The sequence below is a fragment of the Motacilla alba genome, chromosome 11 (assembly GCF_015832195.1).
Source record: "Motacilla alba alba isolate MOTALB_02 chromosome 11, Motacilla_alba_V1.0_pri, whole genome shotgun sequence".
NCBI lineage: Eukaryota > Metazoa > Chordata > Aves > Passeriformes > Motacillidae > Motacilla > Motacilla alba.
The window spans coordinates 12,395,475-12,420,093 of NC_052026.1; the positions used below are offsets into that span (position 1 = coordinate 12,395,475).

Sequence of the window (24,619 nt, forward strand, 5' to 3'; positions counted from 1 at the left end):
TGTCTGGCTTGGGCACTTCCCAGCCTGCAGGGAACTGAAACCCCCTGGTTTCTCTCTGTGCTGCTATAGGCAGAGCAAGTCCACCATGGTCCCCCTGTGTGACTGCAGCAGCTTCACAGGGTCTTGCTGTGCAGGGAGGGAGCAGCCTTGAAGCAGCATGAATAAAGGAGTGTGTTTTATCCTGAGCCTACCAGATTTACTGTGCTTGTTTGTAGAGAAGGTCAGTTCAGTTTACCTTGAAAAATCAGTGTTTTCCAGATTACTGGCTTTTAATGAGGACTCTGCTGCCCTGGTGCTCCGGAGGGAAGCACACGCTGCAGAGCTCACAGCTTTGGGCACCAACATTTCCAGTGAATGTGGGTGTGTGGTTTGGAAACTGGATCTGGGCAGCAGCTGAGCTAATGAGAACTCAGATGGCTTAAAGAGGTGAGGGGCTGCAGAGAAAACCGTGTGAAAATATTACTATTAAAGCATATTAAATACTGAAAGATGACTGTGCAGTGCAGCCCCAGTGCTGCTCACCTTCCATCCTGCTGAGCAGAGAGCCACACCTGCCACAGGGTGTGAAAGAGGCAAAACTGCCCCATCCTGGTCACCATCTGCCTAAATCCCAAGGAAAGATGTGCAAGGAGCAGGAAGAAGCCAAACCCCAGGTTAGGTGAGCAGAGCATCCTTGGGGGCACCAGGCTTCAGCCCAGCTGGTGAGTGAAAATCCTGTTGGTAGCAAGGGCAAGGAGGAGGAAAGAGACCATCTCTCAAAGCACATAGAATGTGTTATAAACCCCAACCCTGCACCACCAGTGATGAGACTGTAATACAAAATTAATATGGGAAAACTTCATGCAAAATCCTCCTTTTGTTTCTCTCTATTTCTGGGCAATTCGAGAAAAACATGTTTTGTTGCTGGGCTTTCAGAGACCCTCACTGTGCTCACCAGGTGCTCAGTGATGGAGCACATGCCAAGGGAAGGATAAAGTTATTAGTTTTGCTTAGGAGAAGGCAGCATTTCCCTCCCCTTCAGGAGCCCCCATGGGAGCTGTTCTCCATAGGTGAACATAAATTTTAATCTAAATCATTGTGCTTCAGTGCTGGACGTGTCCCAGTTAGGTGTGCTGATCCACATGCACTCTGCAAAACTTTTCCTCTTTCTTAAAATTTGGATTTTGGGAGAAACCTCTGTCTGGGGGAATGATGAACCCGGTGTCAGCTCATTCCTCATGGCTCTCCATAGTGGTACTTCCTGCCCCGCTGGGAAAAGCAAATTCCTGCTGGGTTATTTCAGGCTCACTGCTCACTGTCTTTTTTGTTGTGCTGGATAGGGAGCAGGGCAATTGTGCCTGCACCAGTATGTGCACCTGAGAATTATTCCTGTGAAGCACACCACAGATTTATGTCATGCAAGAAACATTTGGCAGCAGATAAAGACCATCCCTTAAAGTAAAGCCAGGTGGGCACCAGAACCCTGATTGCCAGCTTGCCACAGCTCAAGAAATGAAGCCCAAACCTGATATATGTTCTGAATCCTTCTTTGCCTGTGTCATTTGAAGCTGCAGGGGGCTGGATGCCCTTCTGGTTGTGGACAGCCTTGGCATATGGTTTCTGCTGTTTCTTTGCATGTGGCACACCAGATTTTGGCAGTCTTTTATTTAGTAATACCATAAGAGTGGTTTGGGTTTTTTTCTTAAGCAATCAGGTGGGTAAAGGGGAGGTATTTGGATAGGTCTTGGGAAGGATTTACCAGGATTCACCAGAAGATAAAATGATGGGCTTGGAAAGTTGTTTAATTCTGTAGAATTATTCAGCTCCTGACTGGCATCCAATATTTGGTATTTCTCTTGCTCTGCCTGGAACAATTTTTCTCTCTCTGAGGTCTGTGTAAAACATGTTTCATTGAGCTCAGAAACTAATGATCAGAAGTGACCATCTGTGACCCCTTAGTAGGCATCTGGATGCATATTTGCCTCTTCTGAGGTGTTGAGATAACACAGCGCTGTTGCTGATGGGGCTGGAAGCCTTATCATCAGATATAATAATACATTCCAGCTGCACTTGTTGTTTTTTAGTCTTTCCTAAATGAAAATGAGTTCTGCAGGTGGTTAATGCTAGAGGATAATTTGTTTCCGTGCTCGTTTGAAGCCTTGTAGCAAACCCAAAGCTGTGAATAAAAGATGGAAATAAAAGTAGAACGTGATTTCAGGAAAAAAGCCCTTCCATTTTCTGTGCTGGTGAAGTGACTAAGCCGTGTGGCTGCTGATGCAAACCTTTCATCTGCCCAAGGAAAAGGGTTATTATCTTCAGCTGAAGCTGATGGGGCACTGAGCAGCATTTGAGCAGCACATCCAGGCAGATATTTGCATGAGAAACGTGAGGATGAGACTTTGATGGATTTGCAACTTCTGAATTCCCGTTATGTTTTTGATTGTACTGCCCTTTGGGAGTGCCTGGGACACCTTTCCTCTGGCTGAGCTGAAACCCAGGAAGGAAATTTCATGCTCCTCTCCTCCACATTATCTTTTTCATTCTGAGATAACTTTTCCTCTCCTCTCTTAAGCTGAAATCTGGAACAATATGTTAAGGACAGCGAGTCAGAGGCCATCAGCCTTGCCTTAGGGAGGCAGGGAGATGCTGGGAAAGAGAAGGAGAGAGGCTGGATTGCAAACTCCTGCCTGGGTTTGCTGCAAGGAACCTCTGCAGGTCAGCAGCAGCACTGGACCAGGACATCCCTGACTCTGCCCTGCTGAGATCTCCTGGGATGTTCTCTGGGTGCTCCCTCCTGTGCTGTGCTCCCCTGGGCTTGCTTATTAACAGCTAATGCAAATCATCATCACAGGGAATTTCCAGAAATAGTATTTTTTTCCTGGTGGAAAACACTGGTTTGCTTTAGGACAGTGTTAGGTTAGGGTTGGTGTTAGAAAGTGCTAGTCATCTGGACCAATGAGCCAAGACCTGGAGGCTGCATGGTACCATCACCCACCCAGAGGTCTGGCTGCTGGGATGCTCAGCCTGGTGCCACAATCCCTGGGTTGCTGGACACCCTGGTGCAACAGGTCTTTGGTCTGATGGTGCCTTCTTCCTGGGATAAAGTCTCAAGGAGGGCAGCATGTTTCAAGAAAGGCATTTACAGAAATAAAAGAGCTTATGAAGTGATGGAAAAGCAGCAGAGTCAGTGCAGGACACTGATCATGGACAATCCCCAGTCAGGGACATGGCAAGAGAGAGGTCACTTCCCAGGGATCCTCATTAGCTCAGGTGCTCATCAAAACACAGTTTAATGCTGGGAGGGGCTTTGTGGGGAGAAATGTTTTTCTTTCTGGAGTATGCAGGAGGCACAGCCATTACGCTGGGCAGCCTCTTGCTCATAGGAGTCATGCATCAGTAATTACTGTCTGGACAAGTTCACTTAATTAAGGCCACTGAGGGGATGCTCTCACAGCATGGTCATTGCTCTTTAAACTAACTCCCACACACACAGGAGGAGTATCACACTTAGAGGTCTTTTCTTGTTCTTTGAAATAGCTGGATGTGAACCAGGAGAGAAAACTATTTCCCTATTGCCAAATGTTCTTCTGGTCAAATGATCCCAGTGTCCCGGGGGGGAGTGGTGGCAATAAACTGTCCTTTTTTGTGGCCAAAGTAGTTCATGGCTTGGGCTCTGCCATTTCAGAAGGTGATCTGGGTTGAAATCCGAGCTCTTGTGTTTGCCTCCTGCTTCTGTTGGAGCAAATTGGTGCCAAATGGCAGACGGAGGATCTCCAGAGTACATCTTTGCCTTGGAAAGTCACCTCAAAGGGTGCACACCCCCAGCAAGGCTGCGGATGCAGGGTTGTGCTGCTCCATGCTACAGCCCCATTGGTTGGAAAACAGAGAAAAGACCTGGGTTTTCAAAAAGATTTGGATTTTCTTGATTTTTTTTTCTCTTTTGAAAGGACAACTTTCATTTTGGAACAAGATCAGAAAATGTGGTCTCTACTATGCAGAAAAATTGTACAACACAGAAATCTTTAATTATTCCTTCATTTCTACTTAAACTCCATTATATTCTGCTTAGTTAGTGGGGTTATGGCTTCAATAAGCTCTTGAATTAGTCATATTATTAATGTAATAAAAATTGAAAGCTAATTCACAGCCAAGTGTTCTGGTACTTGAAAGACTTTTCAAATTATTTTCCTGAAAACATGAGAACAACTTGTCACGATTTTTCTTTTTAGCTTATTGTTGTGTACAGGAGTGTTAAATATTTGGCATCTGAAAAAAAAATTGCTAACTAATGCTCACGTTTGTCTTCTGAAGGGATTTGTGATACATGATTGCTCCAGAAATGTCCTCGGAAGGGAAGCTCTGGGATGAAGTGTTAGGGATGACAAGGGAGCTCATCAGGAGCTGCCACCTCCCATCTCACCAGCCCTGAACCCCAGATCCTGAATATTTGCAGAATAAAAATCCCTACTGGCATAACCCAGGTGGGGCTTAGTTACTACAGTATTAAACCACCAGATCAGCCTGTAAATTGTTTTGTAGCTGAGTGTTGCACGTGGCTTTTGCTGTGCAGCTCCCAAGCTGGGCCAGAACCCGCCTGTAAGAGTGGTGGGGATGTGGCTCTGTGTCAGCGATGTTCCCAGCAGGCAGACTCCTGGGGGATGGAACAGCCTGCTCAAGTACCCATTGATTTCTCCTTACAGTTTTTCATCTGAACATTATCATATTTTTTTATTAAGTCAGCTTGTGACTTCAGTAATTCCTTTCATTAGGCTTATTCTGAAGGCAAGATGGCTTAAAATTAAAAGCAACTTCTCAGCTGCGTTAACATTCAAGCACAATTAAGTTAAATCATACAATGGCAAGATGTGAGAAAAAAAAAAGACCAATTTTGGCAGCAGCAGATCAATTATTGCAATGCAGAATCACATGGAATGCAATAATGGATTTTTTTTTTCTCAATAACATGCCCCAGCTGCAAACCCATAACCACGTCAGTAGGTGTTTATAACCAATAACTGTCTTCTGAAAAATATTATTGAAACACTTTGTAGGTGATGCTGCTGTCAAAACTACTCTTATGCATGTGTCTGCAAGGAACATTTGACTTCCCAGGCTGTGTGCTGGGGAACAACTAGCCAGGGTCCTGGGGCTGTACCAATGCTGGAAATGCATCTGCTGGGGGCTCACCTGAATTCCTCTGCTGCTGCACTGCTGAAGCTCCGTGCTGGGAATCACTTGCGGCAGAGTGCTGAGCAGCGCCAGAGCCCCTGGGATCAGGAGTGGCTCTGGAGCACAGTGCTTTGGATCTGTGGCTTCAGTGGGTCTGGCCATGAGAACATCAGGGAAGCTGAGCCCACGGCTCCCCAGGGGGTTTTGTAGCATCTGGGGAAGCAATTCCAGGGTTTGAGGAAGATAAGTCTCCAAGAGATGAAGATAAAGCAGTGCAGAAGCTCATTCTGCAGAGAGGGGCAGCTGCAGCTTGTGCCAGGGCACCTGCAGGTGTGTCCTGCTCCACGAGGGGCCCGAGACAAGAGGTGACTTCTTCTCGCCATGGCAGGCAGCACACCCAAAGGGGCTGTGGTTCAGCACCAGCAGCTTTTTCAGCAGGAGACAGGGGGTGGCCCAGGCAGCGCCTCCTGGGCTCAAGGCATTTGTGCTTGCCTTGATCTGGGTGTCAGGGCAGGGCTGCAGGAGGATGCTGGCAGGGAAAGCCCTGATCCACTTCTGCTGGCAGGTTAGACAGAGCAGGGATGAGCTTAGGTTAAGAAATAACTTCCCAGGATATAAATAGATGGAGAAGATATAATTCTATTAAGGGGTCGCTCCAGTCCTTGAATGGCACTAATGATTGTGTGGGAATAGGAGGCACAAAGAGATTAGCAGCAATCTTTATTTCCCAAGCAGGTTGTCTGCTGAGATGTTGTTATGTAAACTAAATGTTCGTGTGTTAAGGAGCAATTGGGCCATTTTGTCTGGAGGCAGTCCCGGACAAGAGCTGCTTCATAAGGGCAGGATTGGGAGAATTGGTCCATTGAGAAAAGTATATTTTGCAAATTTTTATTCTGAGTAAATGGGAACAAACACGTTCCCGTGCCATATCAAGTGTCTCACCAACGTGTTGCCAGGCTGGATGTTTGTAAGGAAGTCAGAGGAGTTGATGTGCCACGTGTGCTGTGTCTCCCTCGGGCAAAGGTCCCTCCTAAGGGGGGATGAGCAAGTACCCATTTCCCTCTCAGGGAGCATCCAAAATAACTTGTGAGCCTGTTCCAGCTGCACAGATGCTGAAGATGTCCTGAGTAAACCAACCCTGCTCTTCTCCACAGGCTGTCCCCACTGGTGGCTGGGGGATCTGAGGGAGTGGGTGATGTTGCTGGAGGGCATCTGGAGTTAAGCCTGTGGGAATTCTAACTGCAGCCTTCATCTGTCCTTTACATTAAAGTTGTCTTTCTTTCTCTTTCTTTTTTCCTGCTTCCTCCCTGCCTCGTTCTCCCCCTCTTGCAGCAATGTGGACACCAAGGAGCTGTGTGGTGAGTGCAGTCCCTCCTTTTGGGCAACAGCAATCATTGTGTGCATGAGGGCCCCCGAAGGTTGCATGAAACCCAGAAGAGATTGCAGTGCTGTGGAGCTGGGGCGTCTCAGCCCTGCTGCTGCTCTGCTCCTTATTCCACAGGAAAATTGGCAGAACTTTTTTCATTTTCGTGCAACACAAATGGGGTCAGAGCTAAGCGAAGCACATGGACCTTGTTCAACAACAAGCTGGCGTTTAATTTCTGGAGGTGTCTTGGCTTCCAGCTTCACTCTAAAGTTCAATAAACCCATCTCCTTCTGCAAGACCTGTAACATGTTCCTCCCTAGTCCAGCCTTCGTGTTTCTCAGCAGGCTGCCTCAGGGGTGCCCTACCTCTGCTGTACCTCCCACAGCTTGCCAAAATTAAAAGCTGAACAGAAAATCTGTGATAATATTTTGTCCCACACCTTGACCAGATAGGGAATGTTTCCTGCTGGGATTTCTGAAGGGCTTTGCTTCAATAGGAGGTGACTCAAACTGCTCACTCAGGTGTATTTTTCTGTGGATGCTTGATATTGGGAAGTGTTTCCTGCACCCCAGCTTTTTGGGAGGAGATGGATGGAGAGGTGTGTGGCCTTGCAGAGAGCTCATCTATCTCTTCTCCTCCCCTCCTGTGCCAGGATACAGAAGAACATATGAAGCCACCTCAGCAGGTGTTCACCATTTACCTTCACCACTTTGCAGCTAATTACAGCCTTTGGAAGTCTGGCTGGGAGCAGGTTGTGCAGACAGAGATGGGGTTACTGGTGCCTATGCCAGCACCAGGCAGTTACTCCTTATTCCTGATACCTTAAAGACTTCTCTGTGCATGGGTGTGCCTGCACCACGACATTGTCCAGGGTTTCTCTCCTCCTGGTGTACTCAACCCCTGCCCACACCATTTTGAGCATCAAGCTGGCAGCAAAAGCAGCAACATTTCACCTTTCCACTGGTTATTTCTGCTTGTCCTTGCTTTGGTATGCAAGAAACAAAGAAAAAACATAAAATCCTTTTGGTTTGCTGAAGATATGAAGGGCTTGTTCCCAATCCTCCATTCTTACTGCAGTAGGTCTCCCTGCCAGCTGACCCAAGAAGTCAAACCCCCACAGCTTTGGGGTAACAATGGCATTGTTTAACCCCTCACAGCTTTCTCCATCACTCTGATAAAATCAGGAAATTACATGGCTGTCACCCAGTGTGATCCCATCTCACTGCCAGGAGAGGAGGGAGATAAACCCATCACTTCCAGGGAAAGCTAGGGGAAGCCAGAGAAAGGATCTATCAGCACAAGTTCCTGCCTAGATCTGTTATTTGCTGAATACCTGCCCTTGCCTGTGATTTATTTGCTTGCTTCTCCTCTCAGTATTAAACATAAACCCTCAGTTTGTCTAAATGGGAGCTGTGGTGTCTCTCTTGAAATGGGTTGTGTGTTATAAAATGTTGAGAGCATCTTAAAAGTTATTTCTTGAGCCCTGCAGCTACACATGAATAAATAATGCTAAAGCAGCAGAGCTGAATCCTTTGTTAAAGTCAACTCTGTTCTCCTCCCATGTGCTCCTTGGTCAGTCTCAAGGGCTGTGCTGTGCCCACAACAGCTCCTTTCTCCTGAAGGGGATGGGTCCAGCTTTTTATTTCAGGACATAGAAAAAGGCTTTACCTATCAGATCTGCTCAATTTTTCTTTCCCAAGTAGGAAGGAAAAGCCAAACAAACCCAGTGCAATGAGAGTGAGCTGTTTACTTATCGTGGAACAGCTGCTGTCAGTCATGCTGTGACATTCCGGTTCTGCCAAAATCTTCTTTCCTTTGGATATGTTCTCAGACTGTGAATAGCTATAGGCACTTCTAATTAAGCCAAGAAAACCTAATTAGTGGGATTGTTTCCTGAAGTTTATGTCTTGCTGCACTTCACAGAGATGTCACCTCAGTGTGAAACTCCCTGTCCCAGTGCTGAGGAGCAGCACCGGTGGCTTTTAAGGAGCAGCTTTTTGCTGTACTTGTGTCAATCACCAGAAAAGGGAAAGGACAAGGATGGCACAGAGAATGTGTGGCTCCTTCTGTGGGGAACACGTGATTTTGGGCCCAGCTTGCAGCTCTGTTCTCTTCCTGTCAAGGCATATTTTACTCTCAAAAGCTTATTCAACCTGTGATTGTGGGCTGAGGTGTAAATGTGATAGGAATGTAGGGAACGATGTAAGGCCAGTCTCAGCTCATATAAATTGGGGTGAATTGGAAGGGATTTGGATGCGCTGAGTGGCAAAGAATGTCAAGGGAATGGAAAGGGAGACCCCTTCCTCCATGCTAGCAGTAGGAGGGAGAGAGACCATAAGCAATCAAATGCAGAAGTAGGCATAGAAATATAAACCTGTTGTAGGCATAGAAAATAATCTGATGAGTTATTTTCAATGGGGGCTAATGGGTTTAACATCTCCTTTCTGCAATGGTCCCAAACTTCATGGGAATCACACCACTTCCCATCCCTGCAGGACAAATTATGACTTTGGCTGAGGATGTAGAATATAAAAATACCCCTGGAGCCATCTCTTCAGGTTTATGTTACCAGGGGTAATAGATCTTGCTGTGCCAAGTAGCCTTGAGTTACATTAACATGTTCCCATCAGGCTTCTCTTGGTTTTCCCAGACTATTTTGCTGACCATATGGGAGACTATGAGGATGTTTTGGCCTCCCTGGAGATGCTGAACCTTTCCATCCTGAAGGCCATGGACTACACCAAACGGGTGAGTGCTCCTTCCTGCACTTCGCGTTTCACAGGCTCAGAGTGAGTGGTGTGAAAGTTGCATTGACAGAGCACATAAATCTGAAGGTCCTCATCCTCCTCAGCAGTGCTGTGTCCTCCTGCTCTGCAGACAGCACAGCCTCTGGGTCTCTCAGGTGGGATTTGGAATGCCAGAGTTGTTGTTAGCATCACTGAGAGGGCTTTTGGAAACTTCATATTATAGAGCTGCCTTGAAATCCAGCTTCCACCTTGGAAGGCAACCTGGTTTCCAAATACATGTGTGAAGCTGCTCTATTAGAAAACTAGAGGGCTGTGTGCTTGAAGGACTGCAGAGGAATCATGCAAGCACCAAAACCGAGACATAATGACCTGGTTTGTATGTGCAAAGCAGCCCTAGGTTCTTAAAAATCCATCATGTGATACTGATACTGGAGTATTACAGACAGTGACACTGATCAAGAAGCATACTGAAGTTCATTTATGAATACCTATAAAATCTGAGCTGATATACCATATAAACATCCCTGTGAGAGTTGCACCATCCATTTGTTGTCTTACCAGACTGAGAGAAGTGTTTATAGAGCTTTAGTTCCTTTGGAATTATTTTCCTGTCCTTCCACACCACTTAATAGTGCAGCTGGGCTGTATCAGTGATATTTATTGCCTCAGGATAAGCAATCCCTTCTCTCACTTCCACCTTCAACCACATTTGCATTGTTGTTTTGTGCCATGATGAATAAAAAGCAGTTTTCCTCTTCACTGGTGAGCAGTAAGGTGGTACACTGAGGGCCAAGCCAAGGAGGAAGGTTTTGCTTTTTCCAAGCAGTTGTAAGCACTTCCCAATTCAACTACAGCCCTCCTGCAAGCAATCCACATTGAAATCTCCCATCTATCTTTGAAGCTAAAAGAGAAACTCAGATTACTCCACATTAAAGAAGTGTCAATGATAAGAAGTTTCAGGAGTTAAAACGGGGAATGGCAAATTTCTCTCCCCTCTTGCTGCTGAGTAAAGATCTTGATTTCCTTGCTTGATCAAAATTCATCCATTTTGATTTTTGTGAGGAAAGCAGCATGGAAAGTGAAGGCACACATTTAACATGTTGATGTCTTGCCGTTGTAAACAGATGTCTTGCCATTGTAAATTAAAGGCAAAAGTCTTTGGCCAAGCACTGATCTTTCTGAAGTGTTAGTGATTTTCTATCAACATTATGAAAGGGTTAAAAAAATCAGGACAACACGAATTTTTTATAATTAAGTTTCTGTGTCTGTTCTTGTCTCATTTATAGTCATTATTAGCAATTTTCATGACCATCAGGTTTGCCAACTATGTATTTTAAATAAATGTTAACATGCTAATAGAGATCTCAGTAATTCATTCCAGCTCGCTGTTCGTGATGCCTTCCACCACTGCCTTTCCAATGTGATGTGAATACATATGACTAATTCTTCCTAATACTTTGCAAGAGGAAGATGGTCTATTCCCTGCTTATAAATTAGGCATCTAAGCATTTGGGTATTACCTTGCATGAAACACCTGCAGCAGAAGCAGGATGGTTAAGAAGAACACCTAAGGATGGTTAAGAAGAACACCTAAGAAGAACACCTTTCTCCCTCCTCAATTCAGCAAATTGTGGCAGGATTCACCTGCCTTAATTGCAGCAGGTCAAGGTTATTTACCTAATCCTCAGCTGGTCACCTCCATCATGATTTTGTGGAGAGAAACAGGGAGATCTGGAGCTGTGATCCTTCAGTGTCACAGCTCCTCATCTCAGATGCAGACATTTCCCAAGCCAGGTGAGGCAGTGCTGCCCCAGCATCCTCCCACCCCTCATTTCATCAGCCCCTGGGGTGTGCTGCTCTTCACTGCCCGACAGATTTTTGGCAAGAGAGTAAGCAGAGCAAGACTCCATCACAGAGAGGAGCTGGCATAGAAGTATTTAATGAAAAACACTGTTCCCCACTGTGATTTTGTGAACAAAGTGGTACAAACCTCATCAATGAATTATTCAAAGGCAGGCACTTTGTTCATGTAAAGAAGCGGGGGAAACAAAAAACCAACAGAAAAGAAGCTGTTGTGGGTGGTAGAGAAACCTGTCACCAGTGTTCAAACAGGATACATTTGTTTTGGAAGGAATTTAAACCTCATCAAGTTCCACCACTTTGCCATGGGCAGGGACAGATTCCACTAGACAAGTGGAGTACAAAGCCCCATCCAGCCTGGCCCTGGGCACTTTCAGGGATGGGGTCATTTCCTTCTGCTCCATCTTCTCCCCATGAGATGCTGTAACCAAGGGTGGCTTGCTAATGGGGTAGCAGGATGTTGAAAAGATTCATGCATTTAATATATATATTTTAGAAACACTGGAAGAGGTGAAAGGCGACCAAAGCAGCAGGTTTTTGGTAGAGTTAAGTGTGGTTTTGTGCCCCCTGATGCTCGAGCCTTTGCTGTCCCTACACCTTTTCTTGTGGTGAGATCCTGCAAAGGGCTGGGTGATGCTGAGTGTTGTGAGCTGTGAGCAAACTCCTTTGCTTGTGAGCTGCTCCTGCTTCTCCATAATAAATTACACATTTCCTGAGCTGAAGAAAACTATTGATCATTCAAGAGCGTTCCTATTCCCTCCTTTTCAAACAATGTATTTGGGGCAAGCAATAAATGGAGCCTAACCTTTTTCTGTGTTGTCTTTCTGAGAGGTGCCAGCTGACAAGAGGGCATGGAGAACCGTGGTATTTAATTGCTCTTTATATTTCTCACCTTAAAAGACAACTGATTGTTTCTTGCTTTATAAAAAGAGAAAGCAGCAATTATCTCATGCTGGAGGAGCTCATAAAGTATCAGCAGTAATTAGATTCAGTAGTGGAAGGTCTCACACAGCAAAACAAAATCTGTCATTGTAATTATTTTCCAATACAGCGATGTCCATGCCACAGTGGAATGACTGCCGGTGACGATTGGAAATGCAAAGCTAAATTGGAGAGAAAGGAAATGAACTTTTGGGTTCTAAATAAAGCTGACAGCAGGAGATGTTCCTCTATAACTCTCTTTTACTGTTGTGTGGTGCAGTCAGCAAAGACCAGAACCAACATGACAGGGAAGGAGGTGGATTGTGCCAGTGTCGGGGGTGTGGTGGGAGCTGGGAGAGCACAGCCAGGGTGGCGCTGTCCCTGCCTCTCGGTCAGTCCCCTGCCTTAGGGCACAGTGCCCACCCAATGCTTCCAGCACCCCTGTCAGCTTTGGGGGTGACAGGGCAAGTGCCTGGGCATGGCAGAGGTGGTGCTTACCACGGCACACCCTCACCCAGGCACCCCGGGAAATGTGACTTATCTTGGTAAAAAAACTGTGGATTTTTGAGCCTGAGAGGCTCAATTAACCTTGTTCCTGTCAGGTCCAGCTGCCACTGCCAGCTGCACTGGGATTGCTCCGGCTTCCAGCTTCTGCCAATTAAGCATTTTGCAGGACTGACCATGGAAGCATCAGCAAGGCTGACCTTAAGTGGCAAAGCAAAATTTAAAAGCAAGTTGCAAAGAATAAAAAAAAAAAAAAAAAAAAAAAAAAAAAAAAAAAAAAAAGCTGAGTGATGAACATTTTCAGGGATGAAGCAGCTCAGATTTCAAGTCAAATCATTTTTTCCTGGGGATGTTCCTGTTGGGCAGCAGACAGGTCCAAGAAGCACTGGTGACTGACCTTGGTGCATGCCCTGTCCCAGATGGAAGGAGAGTGCTTGGAAAGCAAAATTAGCCAAAATTGGAGCTGAAATTGCAACTGCACATGCCAGAATGAGACTGGCTTCAGGGAAGAGTAGGGTACAGCAGGAAGGATTTATGGAGCCGTCCTGAGGATCTGAGGGTGGCCCTGGACCAGCTGCTGCTTGGTGTTCAGCATCACCTTTGGTCCTGGAGAGAGTGAAGAGATGTGAAAGACAGTGTTTTACTCCCTGCTTGCTCACTGACAGCTCCACTTCCAGTCTCTCAGTTATCTCATTTAATGGGCCTGGAGAGGAAATATGACCAGGTGGTGACACGACACACACCCCCTGAGAGCCTTCTCCTGTCAGAGTGTCAAACACCATATGTGTCTTATGGACTGGCACTGTACCCAAAGCAGCTGCAAATGCATTTTCCCCTTAAAATTCATTATTTAGATATGAGAATATGTAAATAATAAAAAACTGAGTGCACTGACCTTCAGTACCAGCTGCTGTTGCTCCAGTATCAGTAGGGAGCCCAGAGGTATCTACATACAGGCGAATAGGTTTGCGTCTTTTTTATGAGTTAAATTGTTCCTGCAGCAACCCACCCTTCTTGTCTCTGCCTTTTGAGATGTAGCTGCAGTGAACAGGAGATGCTGGGCTCCTGGGACTCATGGAGGTGCTGCAGCAGATGTCTTCTCCCTGCTGCTGGTGCCAGGCTGACCATGGGTCTCCCCCAGTTTTCAGCCCCCAGCAGCAAACTGCAAACTGCTCTTGTTTGAGCAGCTCAGTTACAGCCCCAGAGCAAGAACCATCTGCCAGCAGTCTGGGATGCTAAAAATGGGGGATGGTATTTTTTGTTTTACAGCACAGCCCAGATCAGCAATATAAAGTGCTCTTATTTGCATTCTTACCTGCCAAACTTAAGCTTGCCAAAAGTGATATTGCTCTTTTTTGAATGATAACACCTCAAGATAAAATAGTCGCTAGAAATAATCCTCAAAAAGAACATTTCCCTCCCATCCTCCAGCTAACCCTTTATCTCAGCCTTTCGTTTAACTTGAGCAGGTTTTCTCCTGCTCTGCTGAATGGACTTGGTGCTCACACTGAGGGTGCCAGGTTCCTGGGGCAGGGCTGTGCCGTGCCTGAGGGTGGACCCATGGCAGGGTGGAACAGCAGCACTGTGGTGGCAGTTCTGGGTTGTGCCCAGCCCAGAAAATGTGAGCTGCTCAAGGCTTCTCACAGACCTCATGCTCTGGCCTTGCCTCAAGGTGGTTAAATGAACAACAGCTGAAGATTCTGGTCTGGGTTTGAAGGCCATGGGGTGTCACTGCAGTGCAGCACAGCCAGGTCTGAAACACTCCTAAAATGCAGTTAAAGATGTAATCATGTTCATGACTGTGGCTGAAAAAAGAAAAGCATGGTGATGGGTCAGTGAAATAGTAAAGGATGAGTCAACTCTCCATGTGTTTTGAATGACACATTTCTGAACAATTTCCGTAGCAAAAAACAGATGCTGATCTCCAGAAAAGTTATGGAACTTTGTAGTTGAATAACAATCTGAAAGGAAAGGAGGTGCTCGTTTAGCTTCTCAGAAGATATTTCTGCAACTCTTCTCTGAAGCTGATTTAAGAAAATATTGCACCACAAATTAAAACAAAATGTGCTGCTTCAGTTCTGCAAGAACTGAATTTCCCCCAACTTTTCTGTTCAGACTCCAGACCAGAAAGCTGCTTCTCTGTGCGTTGCCATCCGGAGCGATTTTCTTGCCAGCTCAGCAGGGCTGTGCAGGAGATCCACCTGGGCTGCCAGACTGTGGGGAGCAGGGACTGGCAGGGAGATGAATCTTAAGGTCTCTCTTGGAACTTATTTTTAGATTAAGATCCTCATTCACTGCTCTTCTGCTTGTCTGTTGCTGCAAAGTTCATGTCCCTCCATTCTCTCTGAAAAGGAAGAGCATCTTCTCTGGAGGTTTTGCTTGTGCTGTCCTGGCTCCAGCTCTCATGGACCTCCTGTAGGACATGGTTTTCCTCCTCTTCCCTCCCATTTGAGGTCTATTGCTCCTGGGATTTAGGTAAATTGTATGGTGAAGGTGTCAGTGCTGTTGTCTTGCCAAATATTCTGAGAGCAGCTCTGAAGGGAGGGAGCAAGTCAAAGCATGAGCATGTGGCACAGCCAGGCTGAGCCATCAGCAGCTTGACCATCCCACACTGGTACATCTGCAGGGTCCTTTGAGTAGGTCCTGTTTGGAAAACAAAATCTGCACTTTCCTTGGAAAACTGAAATAAAATATGTATCAAATTGCTGCCTTGTGGGTACTAAATACAGCTAATTAGGAGCATGTGTGAAGCAAAAGGCTGATTTATAGGGAGGGCGTAGCAAAATAGGAGGCCACACTTCCAAGCCTCTTCCAAGCCTGCTGGGTGAGTGGACAGGGTGCAAAGGGGCCAGAAGCCTCTGGATCCACAGGTGAGCCTGGGGAAGTGCAGCCCAGCCCGTGTGTGGGCCAGCAGACACCTGCCCTTCCCATCCCTGGGGCTGCAGGAGAAATGATGGACTCCAGGGCAGCAGGGAGGTTCTCTGATGGTGAGAGTAGAGGAGTCCTGTGGTGAATTGCTTGGGAAGGGTCCATGGCAGGAAACCTTCAGGACCAGACAAGGTAAGTGTGAGGTGAGATGAGATGAGAAGAGTCCAACATTGAGATTTGAAGAAGGATTTTATAGCAAAAAACTTTTCAAGTCCATATGATGCTGTTGTCATTTTTTAAATCTGAACAGGTGTCTCATTTGGTTTTTTAGAGCCGTTTCGGGAAGGCTGAGGGTCTTTCATATGGTAATGCTTTCATTTATCAACTATTTAAATGCCTGTTCTCTTCAGGTTTCTCCTACTGATTATGTGCCAGGCAATCAGTTTTGGGTCTCTGCTTTGGAAGGGATTTAGAAGTCAGGGGGAGGGAGAGGAGAAAGAGGCAGGTCTGAGTGTTATTTTAATTATAAGAAAATATCTCTTGGAAGCAAACAGGCAATTATGAGCAACAAATTTAAATCAGCCATTCAGAGATTACAGTGCAACACATGCCTGGTTTCTAAAGGGCTGGGTGGGTGGAAGATAACCTCCCCATCATCCTGGGATGAGGCTTGATGGGTGTTATATGGCATGGCAATAGGTTTGTTGTCGGGTTTTGCTTTTTTAACTGGAGGAAAAGTGTGGGTGAAGCAGAGTTGCCTTTGGTTTCCAACTGAAAAGCCTTCTCATTTCAGCAGCATCACTCTGTGGGTGTGCTTGGACTGTGGTTATTAACAGTTGGAGAAGTCATCAGTGTCCCCAGGCATAGTAATTGTCAGCCAATTTGGCCGGCCTTGCTGGAAGCCAGCACTGGGAAGCCTTGTTGGTCAGATTGTTACCTGGTGAGGCAAAGGGAAGGTGTGGGGAGGTCACAGTGGGTCTCCGAGTTCGTGGGTGGTGCAAAATGATCTATATTTTACATCCTGTAGTCTTAATGAGCTGAATAGTGACCTTTAAAAATGCCAGCAAAGAAGCTTTGAGATGTTCAACAACATTAAAACTCTCATTCCCCGGTATTTGGTCCCCACAAGGACATGGCCATGAGAGCCCATTTTTAAGCATCCATTTGCAGTGTCTGGTGAGGGAAACTTGGCACTGGTTGGCAAATCCAAGCACTTAACAGCATCAAAATCCTAGTTATGCTCTGCACAAGTAACACATCCCGGGGTGTTTTCATTAATCTGTGCCAGAATTTGGGCAATTTTGGGTGAGTTCCTGTGGAAATCAAAAGCTGGAAGAGCTGTGGTGGGGCTTTGAGCAGACTGTGCCCCTATGTTGGCTGCCAGGGTGTGTGGGAAGGTGCCTTACAGCCACATGAAAAGCCTGTGATGTGGAGGAGGAGGGTGGATTTGGGGTTTGGATGTCAGCCAGGTGACCAGAGACCAACCCCATTATTTTCTCAATAATACCCGCTGTCCTTTCCCCACTCCTCTCTCGTTTTTGAATGTCTCTGTTTCATTTCCTGCTTTGTCAGATCGTGATGCTTTCTGAGGCTCTCCTGAGAGCCATCAACACAGAAATCTCAAGGCCATCCTTTCGATGATGTTTTCACACTTGCTGCTCATTGCAAACACTCGTGGCTCCCTGTTTGCTGCAGCAGAGGTCAAGGCAAGGCAGTTCAGCAAAGAGCTTGTCTGGAAATGATGGATGGGAAAGAGCAGGCTTGGAGATGTGCAAGAGTTTCTGGCACAAAGCAGCTTCATTGAGCAGCAATTATTACATGATCTCCATAAATATTTTAACTTCTCAAGCTAAGCAAGGAGGAAATAACTCTTCAGGGTGGAATTAATAAGACTAAACCTCATTAAATCTCACTAGGATAGTCTGACAAATGTTTTAGTAAGACAATGGGAAGGATCCCTTTATAGCTGGTCTTTTTAATGGTTTGTTTTTGCAGCCCTGAAGAAGACACGTGCTAGAGGAAAACCTGAGGGATTGCTGAAAAAACCTCTAAGCATGTGCATTTCTGATTCAGATCCTGAGAGCAAATGTCACAGCTGGGCTGGCAAATGGCCAGTTAGTTAAGTGGGAGAAAAAAAAAACAACCTGTTGTTTTGATTTCAGATCTATTTGGCTTACTGGCCTGTCAAAAAGCATCAGATCTTCACAAACACCCCAATTTTCTCTGCACTGGCTGGAATAGCTTTGTACCCAACATCCCTCCATCCATCCATCCATCCATCCATCCATCCAATCTGTATGTAGGGAGTTCAACTGATTTAAATAAATGTGGGAATCACCTGTTTGATTTTTCCTAAAGCTGAACCAAGATTATAGGCTGTGGTTAGGTAATAAAAAATCCACCATTTAACTACACATCCTCTCACAGCATCAGCATCACCATCACCTCGTTGTGCACCATCCTCTCCTGAGTATCACCGTGTGATGCATATGTCCCAGAAACACTGTGGCTGTGAGGAGGTTTTCTTGTGTCAGACAGAAGTCATTAACTGCTGCTAACTGGATGCTCAAGAAGCCGTCAAGAAACTAATGCTTCCATACCAAACCAGGGTGAGGAATCAGCTCTGTGATCAGTTTTGCCAAAGGGTTTTTTCCATCGACTCATTCTTCTTTTATGATTTAATACAGGAGATAGAGGCGGGGATAAAGGCCCTCTGGGTTCTCACAGAGCTGCTCCAGTTGCCATGGAAATAACCCTTGTTAATAGCTTCACCATAAAGCAGGAATAATTTGCTTTGGGGATCTTGGGGTGCTCATGTTGTGCTGCTGCATGCTCAGATAACCAGCGGTGCTGGGACCACTCCAGCCCCATGAGTGTGGTCATTGCTGATGGAATGCAGGGAGCCAGGAGCATCCATCCCTGTCTTATGGCTCCAAAAATTCAATAATTCCTCCCAGAGGAGTCCCATGCTGGGAGATGTGAGCACACAGGGACTTCCTGCCCAGCAGGGTTTTGCCTGGGCAATGTGCTGTCCCAGCAGGCACTGATGGGTGGGAAAGAGTCTGGGGAAAAGTGGTGCTGTTGAGCCTGGGTTTTGGGGAGCCTTTTTTCCACTGCAAATATTTTCAGCTCTGATGCTGAGTAGTTGGCTTCAGCCAGAGCTGGCGAGGTCAGTGGCCACTGGGCTGGCCTTGGTCTGGTTGGGCAGGTGTTGAACTGGTTGGGTCAGTGTTGGACAGTAAGTGCCAGTGTCCTTCTGGTTGTGCCAGTGTCCCACCTGTGCTGGTGACTGTCAGGAGGTGCAGGAGCAGAACTGTGCCTGGGGCAGGGCTCAGCAAGGCTGTGCTGGGAAAGGGGCCCTGGGTGCTTCAGGCAGATTTGTTCTATTAAAATATTTTTAGGTTTTCTTTGTCTTGAAAAAGTTTTTATTACCCTGGGAGGTTCTGTCAAGTCAAACAGCACGTTGAGCCCTGTGAGTCATGCTAAACCCCTTGAACTTTAGTGCTGGCTTGGCCATACTGTTCTGGATTAGGACACTGTATAACATGCTGAACTCTCCAAGCAGGGATCTCCAAAGCAGAGGACACACTTTTCATATCTGCACACACTGGCTGCAAGGCAACAGTAAAGTAATTTAAGATCATGCTAAAGAGAGCAACTACGGGCTTTGAGTAATACCTCTTTACATCATGGGGACGTGGGAGGGGACCGGGGAGGGCTGCTGGCCAGGTGCTGCACTGGCCGGGGACCCTGGTGGTGCTGCAGGTGCTGCACTGGCACTCACCGTGCTCCCCGTGTGCAGGTGTATGAGAGCGGCAGCAACGTGGACCAGTTCGTGACCCGCTTCCTGCTGAAGGAGACGGCGAACCAGACCCAGTCACTGCTGAGCTCCGTGGAGAGTGCTGTGGATGCCATCGACGAGCAAACCAACCCCGCCAGGTCTGCAGCACTCCTGCCCTCCTCTGGTGCCGGAGGGTGGAAGGGGAGGAGGAGGATGCTTTTGTGGGGTGAGGGAAACGCAGCGGACGTTGTGCAGCAGCAAAGGGAAGCTGGGCCTTTCTCTTTGCCTCCCTTCCCGGCTTCCTGAACTCCGGGGGCTTTTCTCCACTGCTCTGTCCTGTGCCTTCCTCTCCTGCAGTCCCCAGGGTCACCTTTAACAAGAGAACTGTGCATGGGGATGGAAACCAGGGGCAGCAGCTGGCACCGGGCTGGGCAGCGCTGGGTGCACGGGGCTGCAGCTCTGAGCAATCCTCCGCTCCCACCCAGGGCAAAACAGGCACCTGCCTGAGGTGAGCTGGCGACAGCCCACAGGGACAGATTCCCGTGCCAGGGATGCTGCCCCTCCTGCCAGAGCACTCAGCAGGCATAACCATCCAGAGGGAAAAGGCGCTTGTGCACTGAGGACAGGCAGCGCTGTCCCCCATCTCGTGAGGGGCTGTCCCCATGCCAGCAGCCCAGCACACGCCACTGAGTTTGGGCAGCACAGAGGAGACCGTGTGCTGCCAGGGCTTGGCTGTAAGGAGTTCCCAGCAGCAGAGGCAGAACCTCAGCACAGCCCCCTCGGTGCCAGTGTCACGCAGCTCCCCAGAGTGCCACTGTCACCAGCTCCAACCAGGGCAGGTTGCCATGGAAACCCGTCTGTTTGTCAGACCAACCCTTCTCCTGCTGTTCCTTCAAACCAGGAGGCCTTGGGATGCTTGCATGGGGATGCTTTGGCTTCCCAGAGCCATGGGCGGGCAGAGGGGCACATGGAGAGTGAAAATCCCAGCTCTCTCCTAAGACAGACTCTGTGGAACACAGCGAGACCTGGGCAGCTCTGCCACCATCTCACCAGCTTTTCCAGCAGGAATGCTGTGGGTTGCATCATCTCACACTCCTTTCTTCTCTTTATTTTGTGGCAAACCTTGTACAAAAAGAAGTAGGAGCTCCTGCAAAACAATGAACAGGAAACAAACCCAACATCAGGCAGAGCAATTAGAGCCCATGAAAAACTTTGCTGGCTTTTATTTGCTGATGTGTGGGCCTAGATCATAATGGGGAGTATTGTAGCTGTTTTCTCATGAAGATAATAGCTAAAAAGAAAAACAAATCCCACAAAAAATTATCTCCTTCATCCCATGAAGACAAAGAGGTGGCCTAAAAAGCATGAAAATAAAGGGCTGTAGAACAAAGTGCAAAGGCAGAGGTCCAAGATGGAGACACCTCATTAAATTCTGATTAAAATAAATCTCTGTCTCTTTTTGACCAATTTCCTGTCTATTGACAGGGATAATCCAGGACCAGCAGTGGTATAATTGCACAGCCTGTAGCAAAGGGATGCTCCTGCACCCGTTATTGTTGTTCCTGCCTCCTTATCTTGGAGACGTTCTTTGGGACCTGCACACCATGTCCCTGTGTATATGGTGGAGCCCACACTGGCTGATTTACAAGGTAGCTGGGGAAAGAGAGCCCAGCAATTTTGCTTAGGAGGAGCCAGGTGACAGGGGAGGGACAGGAGGGCAGGGAGATGCTGGCTGGTGTGGTGCCCATTGGCTCCAGGGCACTCAGCATATTGTCTCCAGCTGGGAGCTGCTTGACTAACAAAAGATGCCAAGAGGAGCTCCCAGGCACCTCTGTCAGCAGTCGGCTGGCACAGAGCTGCTCTTGCTGGGAGGAAACACTGGAAATCCTTTGAGCTGCTCAGCCTCTCTCTCTGTGGCACAGGCTCCTGTTGGTGGAGAAGAAAGGAGAGAGTCATTCTTCCCCAAACCCATTCCCATCTCACTCACAGGGATGGCAGCTGCAAGCCCTTGTGAGGATGGCAGATCTCTCATTCTCTCTGGCTTGCAAATAAACGAGGTCCTGAGAGGACCACCGAGGACCCGGTGCTGGATGGTGGTTATGGATGCTCCATCTGTGGAAGTGTTTCAGGACAGTTTTTTTGATCTTTGAGCAACCTCCAGGCCAAATGGGCTTTGTAGACCCAGGCAAAGAAAGCATGGTGGAGGAAATGCTACAGTGGGTGTGTTTCCATTCTCCAGGAGAACTGCAGCTGCAGTCTGTTAGTGAGATACACAGCCTCTGCTCATGGGCAGTCTGGGTGGCAGCAGCTTTTCCTGTCTGAAAGCCACCAAAGCCATTGGACTGCAAAACCAGCCCAGTGAAGTGCAGCTGGCTGGGCACAGGGGCCTGAATGCCCCATGTTGCAGGTGTCTGTCTAGGACAGAAAAAGGCCCTGAAGGCTGCTGGTGGTGCCAGGAGGGCTGTGCTGTTCCATAAGCAGGAAAGAAAAGTGTTGGCTGCTGGGAGCAGCCCACTGACATTCCTTTGCTTCTGACCCCCTCCAAGGGATCTGGCGTCATGGGCAGAGCTGCCAGAAAGGACACTCCAGTGGCTGGCTCATGCCAGTCTGTGAGTGCCAGCTCTGCTGTCCTGACACCCTGTGTGCTCTCTGGTTGCAGACACTACCCCAGCAAGGATGGTCACGGCCTGAGTGACACCTGGTATGACAACCCTGTCCCCAGCTACTCTCCCACCACCTGGATGGTCCCTAGGGAGCAAGGAAAGAGCTTCCAGGCTGGTAAGTGCTGGCTGCCTGGGGTGGCTTGGAGCACTCGAGTCCAAGCAGCATCACAGGGCTCTCAGGGGGTGCCTGCAGGTGTCCCTCACTCCATCAGTGTCTCCTGGCTCTGCGCAGGTTCCCCTGACACCAAGGCAGAGGGGCTGGAGGGGCAGATCAACAGGCTGGCCAAGCTGATTGGCAAGCTGGAGGACAAGGTAAGGGCCAGTATTTCCCTGCGTGGAGCTGTCCTGCCATCCCAGGGACAATTCAGGGACCTTGCCCCAGCTGTTCTGAGGCAGGGATGAGGATGTGGTGTTGGGGATGTTGGCTGCAAAGGGAGCAGAGGGAACTTTTGTGAAGGATCCTGACTGGAGGTGCAAGCGGCTCTTGGAGCCCATTCCCTGTGGAGAAGGGGCACAGTCATTGCAAATGGTGGGGACAGAAACCCACCAAGCAGGGAAGGACACGCAGCCTCAGCCAATCCACCACCCTCTCTGCTGCTTATTGTTCTTTTCCCAGACCCTCTGGTTTGACCTGCACCAGCGGCTGTCGGACAGCGAGAGCACGGCCTGCACGGTGAGTGTGCCCAACCACCACCCGTGGGTGCTGGGGTGCCCCTGCAGCACAAAGCCACGTTTTGGGGGTCACTGTGTTTCTGTGGGTCTCACATGCTGTGTTTGGGGGCCTGGCAGTACCTGCTCCTGGTGAGGAACGAGATGACGGTGTCACACAAGCACCTGGGCGAATTCTGCAGCTCCCTGAAGCAGTACCTGAAGAGCGTGGCCGGGGAGCGGGACTGCTTCCAGTGGGTACCATCAGCAGCTGCATGTCAGGGGCTGGGAGATGGGGGCTTGGCGTGGGCTGGAGTGGGGACCAAGTGAAGGACTGAGGCAAAGCAGCCAGGATTTGGGATGTAGTCACACTTAGCCACCAACACTGCTTTTGCATGGGCTGGGGAGTGATGGAATGGCGAGAGGGGCTACCCCTACCTGGGCTGCTGGGGCTGGATCCCCCTCGGTAGCCCACCCGAGAGCACACCTGTGGCTGCAGAGGGGGGAGGGATGCCCCACGCTGGGGGCTCACCCCCTCTCCCTGTTTCTGCCAGCGTCACCGCGGTGAAGCTGCCTGATGGGGTCACCTTCATCGTCTATGAGTTCTGGGAGACCGAGGAGGACTGGAAGAGGTAGGGGAGGGGATGAACAAGCCCATTTTGGGATCCTGGGGTGTGGAGGGTTGTTAGAGCAACTGAGCCCCAAGCTCTGCCCCCTGTCTGACGGCAGCACTGAGGAGCTGTCTGTCTGTTTGCCCTAGGGCTGTCTCTGTAAACAGGACAGGGGGGTTGGGGTGGGTCTCTCTACACCTCCTACCTGGGAGTGCCTTTGGATGTGGTGATGAGAGGGGTCAGTGTCCTGAACCAAGGCAGGGTGCTCTGCACAAGGGGAGTGAGCAGGATTGCTGGCACCCAGCCCTGCCAGAGCCCAGGGTGCTGGGGGGGGGCTGGGATGGTGTTTCTGGGGTGCTGGGTGTCACCCACTCTCTCCCACCTGGACACAGGCACCTGCAGAGTGCCACCTGCAAGGGCTTCCAGCACGTCAAGGTGGACACGCTCAGCCAGCCTGAGGCCATCTCCAGCGTGGCTGTGCCAGGTAGGAGGGCAGCCACTCCAGAAGGTGGGGGACAGGGACCCCTGGGCAGCCAGCACCTCTCCAGTTGTTGGGGAGCAAGGGTGGGCAGGTGGCATGGTGTGAAGGACAGCACGGGCTGAGCTGGCTGGGCTGGGGGGGGTGGGGTTCAGGGTGACGTGGGGCTGGGCAGGTGTGACCCTCCAGTGATGTTTCCCTGCAGCTGCCTGGTGCACCCTGAGCCGAGAGTGACACTCAGTGCCGGGGCCTGCCAGCACCTGTCCCCTCTGCGGGGTGGCCATGCCTGGAGGAGGTGCCCGTGTGACCCGGCTGCAGTGAAGGAAACTCCCATGTGTGTGTCCCCCACCCCAGAGAGTCCTCCCTCAGCTCCCCACCACCTGGGGCATCTCTCCATGGTGTGGGTGGTCTTGGGGGAAAGAAGGACTGCCAGGGGAGGGGCTGGCAGGGTTTGGGGAGGGGGACATCCCCCAGACATAGGTAGGCAGGGAGGGGGGCAACGAGTGCAGGCAGGCAGGCACTAGGAAGGAGGGATGGGAGTGGGAGGCTGGAGCCCCCCATGAAAGCAGGGAGGAGGTTGGGGGTCTGTGCAAGTCCCTAGGGGCCACCCCGGGAAGAGACTGGGGGGTTGAGGCTGTGCCTGGTGTGTGTGTGCCTGCAGGGATGGGGACCCCTGCCCCAGGGGGAGTCAGGGTGGTGGCAGAGGGGGGGTTTCCCTTCTCCCTTAAGGTGCCCCTTAGTCCTTTCCAGCTGTGGGGGGTCCCCAGGGGTTTCCTTTGCATGTGCACAGTTGCAGCTGGTGCCTTGTAGGCATGAGGGTGGCTGCCTCCCCTCCTTCCTCCCTTCCAGGGGTCTGTACTTTGTCTGTGTGTCTGTCTGTCTGTGCCAATCCCACACCCACCTCGCTGAGCGTGGGGGTCCCTCAGAGTGTGTGGCACAGGACCTTTGCCAATACCCTCTCCTGTCTTTATTAGCCACTGTACAACGGGGACAGTGATGCCAAATAAAACCGCCATGGGATCCA

At 49.0% G+C, this 24,619-nt stretch overlaps 1 protein-coding gene across 1 annotated transcript in view; it reads left to right on the plus strand.

The window, feature by feature from the left end:
- NECAB2 (N-terminal EF-hand calcium binding protein 2) overlaps positions 1 to 24,619 on the plus strand; it is a 73,362-nt gene extending 48,743 nt beyond the window's left edge. The window contains exons 4-13 of the mRNA XM_038148344.1: positions 6,481 to 6,506; positions 9,165 to 9,262; positions 19,217 to 19,353; positions 21,855 to 21,973; positions 22,091 to 22,170; positions 22,475 to 22,531; positions 22,648 to 22,760; positions 23,061 to 23,138; positions 23,510 to 23,601; positions 23,801 to 24,619. Of these exons, the coding sequence (XP_038004272.1) occupies positions 6,481 to 6,506; positions 9,165 to 9,262; positions 19,217 to 19,353; positions 21,855 to 21,973; positions 22,091 to 22,170; positions 22,475 to 22,531; positions 22,648 to 22,760; positions 23,061 to 23,138; positions 23,510 to 23,601; positions 23,801 to 23,829 (829 nt within the window). The 3' untranslated portion in view covers positions 23,830 to 24,619. The remainder of the gene's footprint in view (positions 1 to 6,480; positions 6,507 to 9,164; positions 9,263 to 19,216; positions 19,354 to 21,854; positions 21,974 to 22,090; positions 22,171 to 22,474; positions 22,532 to 22,647; positions 22,761 to 23,060; positions 23,139 to 23,509; positions 23,602 to 23,800) is intronic.